Source organism: Artemia franciscana, chromosome 19, assembly GCF_032884065.1.
Source record: "Artemia franciscana chromosome 19, ASM3288406v1, whole genome shotgun sequence".
Classification (NCBI taxonomy): domain Eukaryota; kingdom Metazoa; phylum Arthropoda; class Branchiopoda; order Anostraca; family Artemiidae; genus Artemia; species Artemia franciscana.
The window spans coordinates 24,629,019-24,650,079 of record NC_088881.1 but is presented as its reverse complement, the minus strand read 5'-3'; the positions used below and the strand labels follow the sequence as shown (position 1 = coordinate 24,650,079).

General features: G+C 33.7%; 1 protein-coding gene across 1 annotated transcript in view; it reads right to left on the bottom strand.

Moving 5' to 3' along the window:
* LOC136039458 (uncharacterized) overlaps window positions 1–21,061 on the bottom strand; it is a 96,932-nt gene that overhangs the window by 6,936 nt on the left and 68,935 nt on the right. Inside the window, exons 3-4 of the mRNA XM_065723224.1 lie at window positions 9,071–9,448; window positions 1,842–2,066 (exon numbers count right to left, since the gene is read on the bottom strand). Coding sequence (XP_065579296.1) covers window positions 1,842–2,066; window positions 9,071–9,448 — 603 coding nt within the window. The remainder of the gene's footprint in view (window positions 1–1,841; window positions 2,067–9,070; window positions 9,449–21,061) is intronic.

The following is a 21,061-nucleotide window of genomic DNA, read 5'->3' as shown; positions in this document are numbered from 1 at the left end:
GCTCATGTAGCAATAATTAGCACAAGAGCAACATCATCTTAAAGATTTTGTTATGTTACATCTTTTATATAAGCCTTTTAAAAGAACCAAAACGATGGTTGGTACCAGAGAAAGGAGATTTATGGGAGTACTATGGTCATTTTTTTTTATTTTAGTCTGGAAAACTAAAAAAATTTGAACTTATCTGAAATCAACCTAATGATTTTTGTAATTTCCTGATATTAGGCAATGGAGTCGAGAGACCTTTTAATTAATTAACATTTCCATTTTCTTTATCACATTAGGCGGTCGTAGTTTTTTGACCAGTAGGTCCAATAAAAAGTGTCTCTTGGATAAATCGAGAAGTTAGGGGAAAAGGAATGTTGTGTGAAGAAGTTTGAAAATTATTTCAATTACTGGGAATTTTCCATGAAAAATATCACCCAAAATTCCAGACGTTGAAGTTTTCATAAATTGAAAAAATTAAATTCTTTCCAGCATCTTATAATGTACTGTAAGTTTAAGTCAATCGAAGGGACATAATTTTGGAGGGAATTAAGGTTTAGCAAATCAACACGTCAAATTTGTCTTCGAAAGTTCCTTTGTCCCTTTTTAAAGTCCCTCTCACGCCCCTCACGCCCAATAAATTTGCTTCCATCACAAATTGATGAAGCCTAACTTTTCAAAAATGTATGCTTTGAAGTATCCCAAGCCTGTTATATATTTCCCGTAAGTTTCAAGCCAATCAGAAAAAAAGAAAAAAGTTCTCATGTTTTAACATCAAATTTTGACACACACATAAAAACACGAATTGAAAAAAAAAATCATTTCTATTTTCTTCAGCCTTGTAGTCCGTTCGACCCCAAAACTCACAAATATAATTTTTAAGCCGATCTAAGATAGAAAACATTTTAGCCCATCTCTAGACACCATAAGTCTTTGGCTTTTCCGAATGGACTTATTGAATATGTTCTAGGTCTACATAATCAAAGACTACGGGCTAATCAGACTAATCAGACTAATATGTTTTTGGCCCCTCCTTGTAGGCAATAAAGTTTTTTTTTTCCATCTTAGTGTTGGATTATCTCTGACTCAATGAATCGAGGATATGATTTTTGAGTCAGTTGAAAAATTTGTTCTCCTTTTTGGGAATCATTTTCAAGTGAACCATAAATCGTTATGTCTGTTTCTGTCCCTGCGAATACGAGACTTAAGTACCAGGCTGACGGGGGACTTTTTCAGCTGACGGGGGAATTGTTTTCAGGACCTCAACTGAAGTTTATTTTAAAAGGCAAAAAGGATATGATAGAGGAGATAACTATCCTGATCAATTTTTCCTTTAAAGGGCGCTAAAACTATAGTTTTCTATCAGCTCATTTCAAGTTTCCATAACCACACTTTTTACAAAAAAAAGAAAAAAATAATAATAAGAACTGAATTAACTATAACAACTTGAGAGACCCTCCACTTTTTATGTACATCTTATACTACACTCTCTACTACGTCACTGCTATAATGCCTCCAACTTGGCATTGTTTTTCTAATTTTTAAATTAAAAGCTAAGGAAAAACAATTATCTAAAGAATCCTTTACATATTGATTCTAATGATTTCATTTTAGGTTGCAATTGTTTTCATTAGACATAAATGCAAGTTAACATAAGCAAACCAGGGCTTTAGAAATAGATTGGGAAATTTTCAATTTGTGTTGAGCACACCAATGAAATTCTTGATGCTAATTATAGTTAAATTAATTGGTGTCAATCGTTGAGCTCTTTTGCTGTTAGACAGCAAAATGAGTTTTCTTAAACTAAATAATATCATTGTAATTACTATTAAAAAGAGAACAAAAATATAGCTTACTAATGCATTTGCATGATCGAGGATTAAATTGATGTGTTTCAGGACAATCACATTGGTAGAGGTCATCTTTGGGTGATGTACATGATGAACCAGGAACTGCCAATGCCGTAGTCTGTTCTGTGTCACAAATGTCGCCAAGTTTACATACCGGATTAGGCTCCACACAGGCGTCACCAACTGTACAATTCTTTCCAATAGAACATACTGTAGCATCAGGTTTAACAGCTAAAGAAAGATTGATTTAAAGAATTTTTGAATTTGGAACAAAACTTTATATTTTAATAAGTCAGTAAAAGATGCTGGAAAAGACTGTATGTGAAACGTTATCGTCAACGTAAAACTATTCTCCACTTCACACTGAAAATGCTTCTATTTTCAAATATATGTCTGATTTTAAAGCATCAATGGTGTTAAAGACTAAATGTTATTGTCTGAATAGATTAAAAGTAACTTTACAAAGACCCATATATACTAAAAATTAAGGGGGGAACCTGGAAATCAAAATTTCAAACCAAAAAAGTTTCTCCGCATGCAGTTATACAGTTTTAGATAGGAGTGACCTCCAAACTAAAAATAAGAAATAAAGGTGAAAATACAACGCAATAGGTAAAGAAACATTAAGCCAAATAACCAAAGAAAGTATAGTTTCTCTTTGAAAGCGGAGTTGCCATTAAAATCAACAGATTGGAAATTTTTGCATTTTTATTGATGGAGAACGATTTTAAACTAGACTAATTCGTTTCCAAAGTAGACAAAACATGGCAACACTGACAAAAGCATGGAACTAACCTAAAACTTCCATAATTTTATACAATCTTCGAAGAAAAATCTTCGTAAACATTACTTTTCAAAAATGAACATACCAATAAGAATGATCCAGGTGGTAAACAGTTTATGTTTGTCCCCCATGTTATCTAAATCTCGATGGAGAAACTGATGAAAAGCGTTGTCAAATTTAAATAAATAGTTTGCCTTATATTTTTCATAGTTCAACTTGGCGACGCGGACAAAAGACTAACCTTAAACTTTTTTAATCTTGAAAAAAACAAAAAAACAAAAGAATCTTGGAAAATTTTGGTTCTCAGGAATGGATATACCAATTAGATAGGTGCTAAGGGGCAAAACAGCTTTTGTTAATTGTCCTTGGTAGCTAAAGATCGATGAATAATGCTGCAAATTGAAGATGTTGCTCTACATTGTCTCTTGATTCACAATTAGATTAACCTAAACACATAATGACTGGTAAATCTTTGAATAAAGACTGTTTTCACTCTCTTTACCGTTACCGTTACCGTTACCGGAAATATACCGTTTTCACTCTCTTTATTCAAGAATCTTACATTTTGCTTTTTTTACGTATTGCATTTTGCTTTGACTGTTAGTCACAAGATGGCTGCCAAAAAAAATTCCATAAGGAACCCAGCCATCGATTCAAGGAAACAAAGTGCTACTGCTGCTGCTGACACGAGCCGGTGTTATTCTTAGAACTGGAACTCTAACGGACAAAAGTTCTTCACATCATGCTGTATAAAGTGTCTCCTTTACCCTCTCTCCACGACCAAAATTATCACAAAGGTTCTCGACATTTTTGGAGATATCGCACCAAATCATGCTGAGGTATTTGACATTTGTCTTTTCACTCAATCAAGCATTAAAAGGGATAAGGGGATAAGTCCCTCGCGCATACTTAGGATATATTATTCATTTAAGATGCATTATTGTTTTGCTTATTAATTGAACTCATACCTCTTATCTCAAAACGCCTCTTTTGGGCCTACTCCTTCGCTATCCATCTTCAAGATACTTTAAAAATGAAATTCATGGTTTTAGACTAATGTACGACTATAAGCCTATTAGCTAGAGATAATCTTAAACATATTTTTGTTTTTATATTTTTTGTTAATAAAATATCACTACAGTAATTACACAATAAATTTTTTTATGGTAAAATTCGTAAATAATTAGTAGTATACAGTTAGTCTTAAAGATTTGACGATTGTATTAGTTACTAATTTGTTGGCAGTTAAACTAATACAACAGATCTAGACTTTAGAGAAACGATATTGTCTTATCAGATAAGAAAACACAAATTATCTTATTCTTAGCAAAGGTGGTGCTAAACTGTAACAGCTTAGACCTATTGCTATATGCTGCATTTGACACTCAAATTTTACAAGCAAGATCAAACTCCACAGCTCTTCAGCTTGATATGACAGAAAGACATAAAACATGTCAAACTTTTGATTTAGACAAAAAAAAATATTTTGGTACATTTATTGAAAAACGTTCAGGCAGTTTGGATATGGGAAGCCCTTATTTAAAAAAAGGTTTAAATATGTTACATGCTAGATAATAACATACAGATTAAAAAAAAACGACAAAAGGCTACACAAAAGAAAGCAAAAGACTAAATAATCTCACATATAATAAACTGTTGTTTCAAAACAAGTCCGCGTATGAGAATGACACAAAGGCACAAGACAATGATACTGCTGTATTAAATTGTGCATGTCGGTGGTTATCTCCTGATCTGAAGCTCTAACAAAACAGAACAATTTTTATATTTGAAAATTTTACGTGTAATCCGTATTGAATTATTTGATGTCAGAAGAGATCACCATTCTTTTAATACTATTATGTTTCAAAAATTGAATGAATTTTCAATTTTTGTACGTCAACCGATGACCGTTGATATTCCACATCAGTATTAACTACTTCTAAGATTTTCCTTCAGGCTTCCATGTGGAAAAGATAGGAAATAAAAACTAAAAAAAAATTTAAAGAAAATTAAGTATTTTTTTCTGAGCCTCAGTATAGCTGAAGTGTTCTAATCTTTTAATAAAACTGGGGATTCTCAAAATGGGTAGTAATCTTGGATAAAATTCTAATAAAACCCCAAATGATGAACTGGTTTCAAAATTGGAACAGAGATTTAAAAAATACAAGTAATTTTGACAAATTAGCCCTTTCGGGACGGCATTCATTTCTCAATGGGAAATATTTTTTTTTAGCTGGAAACGTGTTGGTACTGTTTTTTTTTATTATATTCAGATATTTTTCCAAACATTCATTTCTCACTATTCATTCCACGCCCAAATATAATCTCTAGATCCCGTTAGTCTGTTAGCTACTAAATACACGTTTTCTGAAAATCACTATTGTATTACAAAAATACTTCACAACAGCTTATAATCTAAAACTAAAATTTATTCAAACGTTTTAATTTTAGTTTGTGTGATTTGAGTATCACAGCGTTTGTTTCCTTGTTGCAGTCGTTTTTTCCTTGTCGACAATATCTATTTGGACGAGGTTCTTTCTTTTTACTTTCGGAGACTTCACAACGATATCTGGAGCGTTCGGCTGACCCAACAGGTAAATCTGTTCCGAAATTCCCCAGATAAAAATCATCCGGTATACTGAAAGTTCCCTTCCTTCTATTCAGGTTCTGATTTTTATCAGTCGCTATGTGAGTTCCGGAACGAGGGGGTCCCCTTGTCGTTTCCAAAGGCGGTTGCATCGATTACAATAATTTACCTTGGGATTTCCCCTAGAAATTTGTAATTCAAACTTCCTTTTGAAGGGAGCAACACAAGTTGTTTTTTTTTTCCCTAGGCAAATGGTTGCAAAAGTAGAGGATAAAATAAGTAGAGGATATAGAAAAGTAGACTCAACAGAGAGAAGGTAGTGAATAGACGTCTAGAAAATAGCAACTATCGCAAAATTCTTTCATTGGTACTATACCTTGCTCTTGTGCCCTATTTAAATTTTTTTTGTGATGTTAGTAGTCTTTTAGGAGCCCCTAACTACGCCCTTTTACGTCCAAATTAGACAATTTACATAACTATTGACTCATACTGCTTATAAAACTTTATATAAGTTTTATTACCTATACAAACCTATTCAAGTGATAGTACGACACGGGTAAGTGACAGCCTGACTAAAAGTTTCTGAGCTTTTGTTGCCTTTCAAGCATTAAAATCGTTTTGAGGGACATCTTATGCTCTTTTATTGCATTGTGTACCGCAAAAGCCCCTACAGCCCGAGTTGACAGTGGTAATTGTTAAGTTATTTGACTAAAAAAGTTGAGGGTCCAAATTTGACCTCTAGCGATGATATAATGAAGGCATTTCTAGGTGAAATAGCTCATATACATGAATAGTCCATATAAACTGAGGCTTCACAGTAAAAAAACAACAAAAAAAAAACATATTTCACCTTGTCTCACAAAATCATATTTATATTTTTTTTTTTTTAACATGTATCGTTTAAGTACCCAAAGTTGTCATGAGCGTTCTACCAAGCAAATATGGGCAAAAAATGTAAAAAAAAATAACTAATATAGATTTAAGCACAAATTATAGCAAAAGTAAGGCCATTATTAATCTCAAGCATCCAAAGAGAATAGACCGCCATATTTAGTTTTCTAAAAACAAAATGTACATTTTATAGAGTTTTTTCGTCATAACAATTCTATAATATATATACAAATTAATATATATAATAATAAATAAATATATATTATAATATTTATATAAAATAAATGTGACACCAAAGGCTTTTGAAAGTATGAGGGGCAACAAAATATCCTTGTTTAAAATAACGGTATTTAAAAAAAGAAAATATTTCAGAAATTTGCAGTATGTTTTGAGTTTTGGTCCATTGCTGAGTGTGATTTTAGGTTGTTTTAGGCTTCATTGTCTTCATTTCTTCATTCATGGGGATTTCAGCTCATTTTAGGGTTAGTATTCCATAGAAACTAATTTTTGTTTGTATTAGATTTAAATTAGTTTTATCTTATTTTTTTTATTCATTTTCTAGCTGTATCAATCAACATTATATTAAGGGAATAGGATGTTAAGGAAATATGGAATCCTAGCAAAAATTTTGAGAAGTTACAACTAGGTAAAAAAAAATCAAAAGAATACATCGGCTCTTTAAAACCTGAACTAGTGTCTGTTATGTTTTAAGAAAGTTATATCCTGTCTATATTAATTTTTTATTATAAGGTTTCAATTTCAAAATTTTCAAAAAATTGTTACTTTCTATGAAACATGAAAAAGCAACTGGTGTTGATCAGTTTTTTGTCTTTCCATTTAGCGTCAAATAAAAAAAGAAGAAAAACACATCTTAATTTTAGCATCTTGACCGTCGGCCGTTTTAGTGTTTCGATGAGTTTGAAGTCTGTCCCATTTCTCCTTCGAGTTTGGAGTTGATAAAAAAGTTCAACTAGAAATTCCATACGTACATTAAATTAAAAACAAATAAATGAATAAAAGGGACAAGCTAAGCTATTATTTTTAGGATATATATATATATATATATATATATATATATATATATATATATATATATACATATTAGAAATTCCATACGTACATTAAATTAAAAACAAATAAATGAATAAAAGGGACAAGCTAAACTATTATTTTTAGGATATATATATATATATATATATATATATATATATATATATATATATATATATATATATATATATATATATATATATATATATATATATATTTGTGTGTTTGTGCTGTTGCATTGGTGATTCCTCTTTTCATGATATATATATATATATATATATATATATATATATATATATATATATATATATATATATATATATATATATATATATATATATATATATATATATATATTCTCCTGCAAAGATTGTTCTAGAAAGCTTTATAAGACTTTGCTTCCAATGAGAGATAAAACCTGGAAGTGACATTGCATGTGCGTTTTGTTAAAAAAAACTCATAATGTTCAGTCAGAACTTATTTACTTCCTTCGACCTGATCGACCTTGTCATGAATTATCTTTATGCATCAAAGCTTTTATGAAATTGAACTATTAAGGACTTAAAAAAAATCCGTACTGAATTGAATTTTATTAAATTCAAAGGGAATGAATTGCAGTATCAAACAATATTTATAAGATTTTTCTATAAGAGGTGATTCTGCAATTGTGGTGGACATATTAAGTAAGAAACTAAGCAATCCGATTAAGCCGCTTCTTGACTACTAAGATCCCTGCGTCAGCCCTACAGTGTGTTGTTAGAGCCATATTCAATCTCTGGGTCTTGTACTACCAAGCTAAGGTCAAGCCTACTGCATCAACACAGGACAAGTGGACATATTACTAAATTACAGTCAGTGTTTTCAAACTTTAACGCGAAGCAAAATATGATCCTACTTAAAAGTTAACGTAAATTTGAAAATGATTAAGAATCTATGTAAAATTCTCTATTCAGAATTTGCCACAAAAAAAGGGCTTGAGCGTGGTTAAAATTAGTGAACATAAAAACATGGCTATCACTATTTTGTTTCAAAAGCCAGGTTTATTTTCCATTGACAGTCTCTATTCTAGTTTTTTAGTTTTACGATATGGCTTAGAATGAAAAGAAAAATTCACAAAGAGCCATTAGCTGGGTCATTTGTCTGCTGGGAGCATTTTATGCTCTGGCAAGCTGAATGTGGCTGGTGGTGTAAATTTTTATACTGTAGCATCTAAAGTTTTCTCAAGAGTTTTCTCAAGTAGCTCAGGATTAAGGAGTTAGGTGTTAGATATGCCAAGTATATGTTTAGATATGTTAGGTGTGAAGTTTACGCATCGGTTCTACATTAATTCTTCTGTTTAAAGTATAAACTGCTTGAGGCACTAAATCTAATGTCATACTCAATTTAATTCAATCAATTTAAAAAATGGGCAGTGGAAAAGCCGAATATTCGTTTAGTCGTCAAAAAATAAATTTATATACAATCTATAGTCAACACTTATGAAACAATTTAATTATTATCAAATAATCCTTATTATCCACTTAAAATCAGTACACAATAACTGACTATTCGAATATAATATAACTAACGAATTAAAGCAGGGGACAAGCCAAATATTCGTCTTAGTTGTCAAAACACAAATACCTGTACACTCCATAGTCAATAATAATGAGATAATTTCAAATAAATCCAATCGTCCACTTAAAATCAGTATATAATAGCTGACTAGTTAAAATATAAATATAATATAAAGCTGTAGCTATTCTAGCTTACTAGCAGTATCATTAAAAACTTTACAAATGTGGGAAAAAAACTTTTCAAATATCTATTTCGAGACCCATTGATTGGCTGTATGCGAGGTACAGCTTCTCGGTAGTCATTCAAATTTTTCTTTTAATAGTTTTATTTTATCTTTGGAAATTAAATATAGCTTAAAATACTCACGTTTACATTTCCCAGTCCTTATGTCATAAACGAAGTTTGATAAATGGCAAAAGCAAACATCTAGTCCAAATATACCCCCACACACACCAGCACCTGGATAATCAGCTTGGCCACAGGAGTTGATATCTCTTTTATCGCACCAGAAAAGGGTCAAATCAGATGGCCTAAGTTCGACCACACTCTCAACAAAATCTGTCCAAAACGTTGTTGGTCGATTTTCACGCATTGACGATCTAGCCAATTGGGTTCCGACGTTGCTGAAAATATTTTTGAAACTTTTATTTTTTATTTCTGCATCTCTTCTTTCAATGAGGCTCTGACTATTATCTTCAGTATCATTAAGTCTCCTTTGAACAATATAATATTTGTCGGTTGGTCCTAGAAAAAAATTTCGATAAGTCAACATAAAAAGTCAAGGCTTTCAAACATCTACTGCAAAAGAAACTTATTTCCTATGATAGACCCATCAACAATTTTTTTATTTTCACGAAATTGACAAAAATATCAAGAATAGTGATATTTGTCGGTTGGTCCTAGAAAAAAAATTCAATAAGTCAACATAAAAAGTCAAGGCTTTCAAACATCTACTACAAAAGAAACTTATTTCCTATGATAGACACATCAACAATTTTTTTATTTTCACGAAATTGAAAAAAATATCAAGAGTAGGAAGGTTTGAACCCAGCCCTCTCCCTAGACATACGGCCTTGGATCCATTACCCACAGTCCGTCCAATATCAAAGGTGACATAAAAGCTTGTTTTTAATAAACAAAATTAAATAAAAACCTATATGAATCTATTGAAGAATTTCATTGAGCTTTAAATTTATTTTAGCTTAAGTAATTTCAATCCATGATAGTAAAAAACACGACACAGAGAACAATCAGCCAACAAAACAAGAAAAATAAAAATCCAAATTGGCATATAGCGAAGCTTCAAACTACCAGCAAAAAAACAGTAAACTCGTAGTTGACTAATGAATCTTTTAATTAAAAAAATATTTAGGACTGCATTACATATTACAGTTTTACTTGACCTCGCCTGCATAATATATTAAATGATATATATTCGATGTTATTAACTGATATTTCTAATTTAATTATTTACTTAGTAATTTCTTTGAATGCTGGTTTCCATATTTCCTTTTCTTCCTTTTTTTTTGTTACAGCGAGAAATCACGAATCAGCTGTGCCAAAAATCTTAAAAGTGAGTGTTACAGAGATAATAAGAAAGAAGAACGAGTAAAAATAATAGAAAAGAAAAGAATAGAAAAATAATAGGACCCCATTTTGGGGGAGGGCTTTATCCCCAAAGATTTTTTTTTTGAATTAGGTTCGTCTTAGCCCAAGGACTTCCGGTTAGAAGTTCTGAAGAGGGATAATAAGAAAGATAATGACAATAAGAAAGAAGAACGAGTAAAAATAATAGAAAATTTCTCCGGATACCCACTTGGGGCTGGGTTTTCTCTAGATAAGTTTACGGAGTCACAAAAATGACAATACCAAACTAAACCAAAAAAAAAAAATCAACGACATAAAATCCAAAACATAGTATCCAAATAATTCCAATTGTACTAAAGTCTTCTTCAACAAAAAGTTATTTTACTCAGCATGTTTCAAGTGAGGTTAAGATGGAGATGACGTTTGTAAAAGTTCATATAGTGTCTTTTAATCATAAGTGTACTGGATAAGATTCTTGATTATAGATCCAACTATCAAACGACTGGAGCTTTAAATCCCAATTTTCGGGTTTAAGACGAAGTACTTTAACGAAATCAAGACGCATGAGTGCAGTTACGCAAATCTTCTGCCATCAATCATGATAAGTTTCGGCCCTTGGGAAGGACTGTTCCTTAGCAATAAACAGTGTAGTTGTATCCTCATCAGCGCCTCATCCACCTTATTTTGTTTTCAATTTCTGTGGCATCAATGTTATCATCATACGTGACATCTTTAAGAAATTTTAAGAAATACTGACTAAGAGAGATGGCATTAAATTTTGTCCCTTCCACACATTCTATTCAGGTTGCAAGTAGACTGTCACATTCAATTAAGCTTCCTTTGGGAAGGCGGTATCTGAAACGCAAGATGTAACGTTCTTTTGAAAACCACTCTATTTAGCATATACTTTTTAATTTCATGATCTAAGTTTTGCCTGGGAGAATACATAAAAACTAAAAGCTTATTATCTGACCCGTCATGGAGACTCCGTAGTTCAGCAATGGGGTTTTCAGTGGATTTTTCTTTCTATTTTAACAAGAATTTTAATTGTGAAAACTTGAGTTACAAAATACATATATTTACATCCAGTAATAACGATAACAAGAGCAAGTACTAAAAAAGTACACTAAATCTAATAATATTCAACACCTCTGACAACTTGTGAAACATTAAATGTTCTGCAATATAAGTTAACTGAGAAGATTGAAATAAATGTATATTCTTACTGTTCAGATTGTTTCAGTATCCAGATATAACAAGAGCTAAGAGCTCATATGGCACTTGTGACGAGGTCGGAAGAGCCGAGAGCTCATATGGTACGAGGTTGGAAGAGCCAGGAGCCAAGAGCTCATTTGGTACTTGTGAGAAGGTCAGAACCTAAAGAATCCTAAAGAACCTAATGAAATACCTCATTTTTATAATCTTTCAGAATTAACCCTCGCCCCCACTCCCCCAAAGAGAGCGGATCCGCCCTTCCAACTCCCCCGAATGTCACAGGATCTGGTCGGAATTTGAAATTAGAACTTTATAGAACAAGATCCTTCTAAATATCAAATTTAATTAAGATCTGGTTACCCTTTCGTAAGTTACAAATACCTCAATTTTAAATCTAAGCGTTTCCCATCATTTTAGGTCTCCCCACCCCAAACTTCCCCCAATGTCACCAGATCCGGTCAGGATTTAAAATAAGAGCTTTGAGCCACGATATCCTTCTAAAAATCAAATTTCATGAAGATCCAATCACCTGTTCGTAAGTTAAAAATACCTCATTTTTTCTAATTTTTCAGAATTACCCCCCCCCCCCCCAACTACCCAAAAGAGAGCGGATCCGTTCCGTTTATGTCAATCATCTATCTAGGACTTGTGTTTATTTTTCCCACCATGTTTCATCCCGATCCCTCCACTCTGTGTTTTCCAAGTTTTAGGTTTTCCCCTCCCAACTCCCCGCCCCCATCACCAGATCCGGTCGGGATTTAAAATAAGAGCTCTAAGACACGATATCCTTCTAAACATCAAATTTCATTGAGATCCGATCACCCGTTCGTAAGTTGAAAATACCTCATTTTTCTAATTTTTAAGACTTACTCCCCCCCTCCCAACTACCCCAAAGAGAGCAAATAAGTTCCGATTATGTCAATCATGTATCTGGGACTTGCGCTTATTTTTCCCATCAAGTTTCATCCCGATCCCTCTACTCTAAGTGTTTTCCAAGATTTTAGGTTTCCCCCCTCCAACTCCCCCCAATGTCATCAGACCCAGTCGGGATTTAAAATAAGAGCTCTGAGACACAATATCATTCCAAACATCAAATTTCATTAAGATCCAATCACCCGCTCATAAGTTAAAAATACTTCATTTTTTCTATTTTTCCGAATTAACCGCCCCCCCAGATAGTCAAATCGGGAAAACGACTATTTCTAATTTAATCTGGTCCGGTCCCTGATACGCTTGCCAAATTTCATCGTCCTAGCTTACCTGGAAGTGCCTAAAGTAGCAAAACCGGGACTTTAGGTTTTCCCCCTCCAACTCCCCCCAATGTCATCAGATCCGGTCGGGATTAAAAATAAGAGCTCTAAGACACAATATCATTCCAAACACCAAATTTCATTAAGATCCAAATACCCACTGATAAGTTAAAAATACTTCATTTTTTCTATTTTTTGCGAATTAACCGGGCCCCCACTCCCCCCAGATGGTCAAATCGGGAAAACGACTATTTCTAATTTAATCTGGTGCGGTCCCTGATACGCTTGCCAAATTTCATCGTCCTAGCTTACCTGGAAGTGCCTAAAGTAGCAAAACCGGGACCGACAGACAGACCGACAGACCGACAGACCGACAGACAGACCGACAGAATTGGCGACTGCTATATGTCACTTGGTTAATACCAAGTGCCATAAAAACGGATAATAAATTTGGACCATAAGTTTGGTCCAAAAACCAAAATGTCCAAATAGATTTGACTTTTGCCAATCTAAGTTACTTTGAAAAAAAGGGTGAGGGGGCGGCTAGTTGCCCTCTGATCTCTCATAAAACTGAACTAGAACTTTCAATTTCCAATCAAATGTGCCCTCTCTGAAGCTTATACGAACATCCCTAATGCTCCCAAGGCACAACATACAACGCATATCCCCTGGCCCTGGGGGACTTTGTCGACTCCGTAACATTTATTATCTTATGTTTGAATTATTTTGAACAAAAATTTCTATCTCGAAATTTTAATCAGACGTATTTGTGAAAAGGGCACGGAGGGGGCTTGTTGCCGCTTGATGGCTTTTGACTATGAAACAGTGAACAAGAACTCTCAATCTCCAAGCAAATGAGCCCCGTCTGAAATCGTTAATTCTATAAGAACCATATAAATGTTACAAGGGCAAAGCTTACAATGCCTGACTCTCTGTCTGGGGGGTTTCATCGACCCCTGGAGCTTTTATTATTTGTTGTTTGATCTATTTTGAATAAAATTGTAATATAAATAATTTTCAGATATTTTCTGTGAGAAATGGCATAGAAGGGGGGCTAGTTGCCCTCTGATACCTTTTAAATCTTAAAAATGCAGCTAAAAATTTCAATCTCCAGTCAAATGAGCTCTCTCTCAAGTTTCTACGAGCATTCCTTCTTTAAGAACCATATATATCCCAAGCGCATAACTTGTAACGCCTGCTCCCGGGCTTTGGGGGGTTGTATTAACCTTAGAACTTTTGTTATATGGTTCTGAACTATATTTAACAAAATGGCTATCTCAACATTTCTATCAGGAGTATTTGAGGATTAATAGGGCGGAGGGAGGGGGGCTGACAATCCTCTGATTATTTTTGACTCAAGAAGGGCACTAGAACATCCGATTTCAAATCAAATGAGCTTACTATGAAGTTTGAATGACGACCCATTCCATATGAAGGGCTTCTGGATAAAAAAAAAAAAATTATAATAAAACTTTGGAGCCGTATGGAATTTACTATATGCAACGCTATAGCAGTGTCTCCTGATTAGCCTTAAATGATATCTTTAAAGGTTCAAGAATTTTTGCTTATTAAAGTCAAAAAAGTCAAAACATTTAAAATATATTTTGTTTTCAATAAAGTGCCAGTTATGTTTTGGTCCTGAGAAGGCATGGTCCTGATGAGGGGGTTTTCAGCCCAACTCATTTTTATTTTTTGCTCGTTTTAATTTGACTCGGTTATTTAATAGAATTAATTAAACAAAAACGTCCATAAAAGAGGCTTTCAAAAGAAAAGTAAAGGCCCATATTAAACTTAAGATCAATGAGTAAATGAATCTTAAGTGATTGAAATTTAAATTGCATGAGCAAATCCTCCTTGAAGCGAACAAAATCTGTAAAAAGAAGAGTTTGGGTTTTACCAGTTTGGCACTTTACTGAAAACTACATGTGTCTTGAAAAGTATCAATAAACTCAAGCTGAATGTTTGATATATAATGATATTAATTGTTTCAAATTCATGAGTTCAAGATTTTATTTTAATGTAATTTTATTTTCATTTTTAATGCTACAATAACTGGAAAATGCTACAATAACTTCAGTGAAGTACCAATGACGTAACAGGCTTTAGAGTTCTACAGCTGGGAAAGGGGACAGTATCCAAGCTATTGTTTATTGTGAAGCTATATTTGTCTTGAATAGTCTTCGAAAGAACTAATAATATTAAAATAAATATTTGATATGTAATGACATTAATTGGCGAAGGCTCATCTGTTCAAAATTTAATTTTACTGTAATTTTTAAATTTATTTTCTATTTTGTAATAAGTACATAAGAAAATATTCGTAATACAATTCGTTTTTTTGTAAAGCAGCAAGAACGCAGTAGGTTTTAGACTTCTACAGTGAAAGGAGAAGGCAAAACCCGAATTCTTCTTTGTAGAGATTTTTGTTTGTTTCAAGCTGGATTTGCATATTCAATTTAAGTTTCCCTCCTTTTAAGATTTATTTACTCATGTATATTAGTAACTATTGTTTGTCTGTTTACTATGATTGTTCATTTAATTTTTGTTCGTTTTGGTTTTCATTCATGCCTAAATAGCAAAATATTTTGTTTGTTTTAAGCTTGATTTGCATATTCAACTTAAACTTCATTCGTTTTGAGAATTATTTATTCATTTATATTAGCACCTGTTGTATGTTTTTCCAATGATTGTTTATTTAATTTCTGTTTGTCTTGGGTTTCCATTTTATTCTTTAATTGTAATTTCTGGTTATTTTGAGTTAGAGTTATTGTAGGTCTCTATTTCTTCTGACCCCAAGTTTAATATGAGCTTTATTTTTCTTTAGAAAACTTCTTTTTCGGAAAGTTTTATTTTAAATTATTCTTCTGTTGGTTTTTGATTGCCAAAGTATTAAGTTCTTCAAAATTCAGTATTTCAAGATATTTTTTTTTATTTAAAAATAAATTAACAGTTTTGGTAAGAGCTAATAACTGAATGTTGGATATAATGGTATTAATTGCCAAAAGCTCACCAGCTAAAGATTTTGTTTCACCAAGGCCAGATTTAAAGTTTTGACGCCTCTAAGCCCATGCGTTTTCGCCGTTCTGTTTTTGCAAGATTTTAAGGGAAATTCCCAAGACTTTGGGCATAGTGAAAGTCGCAGGGCCGGAATGCTTTATACGAAATGTATTATACTTTTACCATGAAAGAAACGGGTAGTAACCATGCTCTTGTTTGTAGTGAAGACACCATTCAATAGAAGTACACCAATACAATATTTCCGAAGTAATTGGGGTTGTGTACTTCTAATGACTGTCGGAAAAACTTTTGGACAGTTTCTTGTTCGTGTTCGTTCGTTTTTTGATTGCAAAAAGTTTCTAATTTTTGAAAAACTTGTTATTTCATAATACGATTTTTTTTCAACATCAAACTACCGTCAAAGTATCAAAACTTGTATCTAAGTAACAATATCAAAGTGTCAAATTATCAAAGTAAAGATAGGATCACAGCTAGCAAGGTATCAAAGGAAATTAAGAATCAAAGTAAACAATAAGTAACTTACACAACGATAATTAAGATCTATAATTCACAACCACTTTCCTAGGGCTTCGGGGGGGGGGGTCAACACCTGAAGCTCCACCCCAATTTTTAGTAATTATAATTTGGACTATTTTAAACAAAATGGCTATCTCAAAATTTTCATCGGATATATTTGGTGAAAAGGCAAGGGGAGAGGGGAGGTAGATAGGCTACTCTCCGATAATTTTCTTTAAAAGGAAATGATTCTTTAAAAGGTAACTAGAATTTTCATTATTCAATCAAATGAGCCCTCTGATTTTTATTCGACCATCCTTTACACAAAACCTTATCTGCCCTCGGGGCAGAGCTTACAACAATTGATCCTGGGTTTTGCGGCGATGTATCGACCAAGAAGATTTCGTTATATGAACTTGAAACTTTTTCAAACAGTTCGTGGTAACGAACTGTAGTAAGGAGCGACCCGGCTCAATAGTAACCAAAACTCTAAAAAAATGAATTTTGATATCAATAGCTACATCAGAAGAATCGCATTTTAATGCTGATTTTAAATAAATAAGTTTCATCAAGTTTAGTCTTACCCATCAAAAGTTACGAGCCTGAGAAAATTTGCCTTATTTAGGAAAATAGGGGGAAACACCCCCTAAAAGTCATATGATCTTAGCGAAAATGACACCATCAGATTCAGCGTATTAGAAAACCCTACCGTAGAAGTTTCAAGCTCCTATCTACAAAAATGTGGAATTTTGTATTTTTTGCCAGAAGACAAATCACAGGTGCGTGTTTATTTATTTTTTTTTTTTTTTCCCAGGGGTCATCGTATCGACCAAGTGGTCCTAGAATGTTGCAAGAGGGTTCATTCTAACGGAAATGAAAAGTTCTAGTGCCCTTTTTAAGTGACCAAAAAAATTGGAGGGCATCTAGGCCCCCTCCCACGCTCATTTTTTTCCCAAAGTCAACGGATCAAAATTTTGAGATAGCCATTTTGTTCAACATAGTCGAAAATCATAATAACTATGTCTTTGGGGATGACTTACTCCCCCACAATCCCTGGGGGAGGAGCTGCAAGCTACAAACTTTGACCAGTGTTTACATATAGTAATGGTTATTGGGAAGTGTACAGACGTTTTCAGGGGGATTTTATTTTGTTCGGGGGTGGGGCTGAGGAGAGGGGGCTACGTTGGAGGATCTTTCTTTGGAGGAATCTGTCATGAGGGAAGAAAAATTCAATGAAAAGGGCGCAGGATTCTCTAGCATTACTATAAGAAAACAATGAAAAATAAACATGAAAACTTTTTTCAAATGAAAGGAAGAAGTAGCATTGAAACTTAAAACGAACAGAAATTATTACGTATGTGAGGGGTTCTAAAAATACTTTAGAATAAAGAGCGAGGTATTTAGGAGGAGATAAATACCTTGCTCTTTATGCTAAAGTATTTTTAGTAATTTCAACTATTTATTCTACGGCTTTTGTGATTCAGGGGTCATTCTTAAAGAATTGGGACAAAACTTACGATTTATTGTAAAGAAGGAGGTATTAACGAGGGTACAAACCCCCTCATATACATAATAAAAATTAAAGAATATAAAAGTTTGTTACGTAAGTTAATTCTAAAGTTACGTATATTTTTTGCTAATAAAAAAATTCATTAAAAATGAAATTAATAGTTGCCTTTTTATGTAACTGAAAAATTGCATGGCAACTAGGCTTCCTTCCCCATCCCATATTTCTCAAAATCGTATGATCAAAACTAAGAGAAAGCCATTTAGTCTAAAAGGAATTAATATGCAAATTTCATTTGAATAGTTTACGTATGGAGAGTCAAAATCAAACATGCATTAATTCAAAAACATTCAGAAATTACATAAAAATAACTAGTTTTTTTAACTGAAAGTAAGGAGCGACATTAAAACTTAAAACGAACAGATTTTACTCCGTATATGAAATGGATTGTCCCCTCCGCAATCCCTCGCTCTTTACGGTAAAGTTTGACTCTTTGCCACAATTCTGCTTTTTAAATCAATTAAAAGCTTTAGCGTAAAGAGCTAGGGATTGCGGAGGGGGCAATCCATTTCATATACGGAGTAATTTCTGTTCGTTTTAAGTTTTAATGTCGCTCCTTACTTTCAGTTAAAAAAACTAGTTTTTTTATGTAATTGAATAAAATAGCCATCTCAAATTTTGATTGAATACATTTGAGAAAAGGGGCCTTGGGGGGGGGGGGGTGTTAATAGCCCCAAATTACTTTTGACTTCTCAAAAGGACACTAGAAATTCTGATTTACAATCAAATAGGCCCCCTCCAAAATTTATTCGACCATCGATTCCATAAGAACTTTATATGCCCCCGATGTATATTTTACAACATTTACCCCCGGATTTTGCAGAGGGGGGGGGCTGTTTTCTCCCTGGAACTTTGGTCATATTAAACTTTGTCTATTTTGAACAAAATAGCTATATAAAAAAATTGATCAGACACATTTGGGGAAAGGAAGGTTTGAAGGGAGGGGGGGGGGGCTGGTCACCATCGGATCACTTTTGAATCTTAAAAGCTGAATTAGAACTTTCAATTTCCAGTCAATTGAGTCATCTCTGAAGTTTACACGAGCATCCCTTCTACAAGAAAATATTTGCTCCGACGGCATGGCTTACAACGCCTGCCCCTAGGCCCCGAGGGATTTGTCAACCCCTGGAGTTTTCGTCTTTAAAAACTATCTCTTAAAAATGGTTATCTTAAAGTTCTTATCGGATTTGTTTGAGCAAAATAGATTGTGCAGGGAGGGAGGCTAGTTGCTCTCTGATCTCTTTTGACTCATAAAAGTGAACTATAACTTTGAATATCCTATCAAATAAGCCTTTCCGAGGTCTATAGGATCGTCCCTTCCATAAGAGCAATATATTCCCCAAGAGCATAACTTGAAACAGCTGCCCCCCCCCCCCGCCCTGGAGTGTTGCGTCGACAAAGGAGTTTTTATCATCTGACTTTTAAACTATTTTTTTAAAGATGGCTATCTAAAAAATTTTATCAGATGGGTTTGGGACAAAAAAGGGTGGGAGAGGGGGCTAGCTACTCACGGATTTAATTTTGACTCTTAAAAAAGTGAACTAGAACTTTCAGTTTCCAGTCAAATGAGCCCTCTCTGAATTTTACCAAGTATCCCTTTGACAAGACCTTATGTCCCAAGGACACAACTTAAATCTCCTACCCCCAGACCCTGGGGGTAGTAGTGACACCGGAGTGTTTCTTATCTGACCTTCAAACGATTTTAAAAAAATTGCTAAAAAATTGCTAAAAATTTGTATGGGATCAGTTTTTGGGAAAAAGGGCGTGGATGAAAGCTAATTGCCACTAACTCTCTTTTGACTCTCAAAAAGTGAACTAGAACTTTCAGTTTCCGATTAATAGAGCTCTCTTTGAAGTTCATACGAGCATCCCTTCCATAAGAAAAATATATGCCCCAAGGGCATAAGTTGCAACTCCTGCTCTCGGGCCCTTGTTTTTTTTAACACCAGAATTTTTGTTATCTGACCTTTGAGCTGTTCTTAAAAAAAGCGGCTATCTAAAAAAAATCGGATGCAATTTGGGGGGAAAAGATCATGGGGGGAAGAACTATTTGCCCTCCAATGTCTTTTGACTCTTCAAACGAAGTAGAACTTTCAATTTCTAATCGAATGAACAACTTCCGAAATTCATATGACGACTCACATTTGAGTCGGAAAAAACATATTTGAAAAAAAAATTATAATTCTCCAGTTATGAGGTCCGGATATCATTATTCTTGAAATTTCCTGTCACAACCCCTCTCGACTTCATGTGCCTTGTTTATGAACCCCCACCATTTCCAATTAATATTATCAGCCAGCTGACTGAACACCCTTTCATGAGTGTTGGATGACTTTAATGGGGACTTTCTAATGGGGGACTTTAATGTGAACATACTGTCTACAGAAAATAATACATGAAACCTACAATTTTTGGATTTGAAGTTCCAGTCTTCTTTTCTCCCGACGGTCGTAAAACCTAGTCGTCAAACTGCATTCCTGATTGACAATATCTTTCTCTCTTCTTCCCTGATGGACTCAGCAGAATCAGAAACCATTTTTTCGGACTTGTCTGACAGTTTTCTGTCTCGTCTTACATTAATTGGAATCATAATCTTAAGACTTTAAATCAAGGACAGTAATCACCTGGTTACAACTAATTGGCTAGAAATGTTTACCACCTTGTCAAATCACTTCAAAAAAGTGATTGGGCAGAAATTTTCTCGTTGAAAGACACCAAAGAAGAAGCAACTCCGTTAAATTAGTGACTTACCACTCAAGCCGATAAACATTTCAAACTGTCTATCTGCCCCTGCACGAATACCCCACGTGTCTCAATGATGATTTCTGCTCTTGCAGCTGCATTTAGGCGTAAGCATGGTCTTCCCAAGTAAGCTTGCAAAAGAAATGACGCAGGTGCTTTAGTCAAATATCGCAAATATAGAACTACATTAATAGGCCTTTTGCGTCTTGCTAAGGAAAATTATTTTGCACGTAGATTTGCTGAATGTAAGGATAACCTAAGAAGAGTTTGGTCTGTCATCCGTGAAATAATATCGAAACTTAAAGAACAATCTTGTATACCAAATCTATTAAAACTGCGAAGAGTTACTGTCAGCGGATCCAAGTGGGCTGAGGCTTTCAATAATTTGTTCACTAGTTTTACTAATAAACATATTTGCACTTCAAACATGCCTACTACCCTTGTAAGCACACACGGTGTGAAAAATCCTAACTCCTTTTTCTT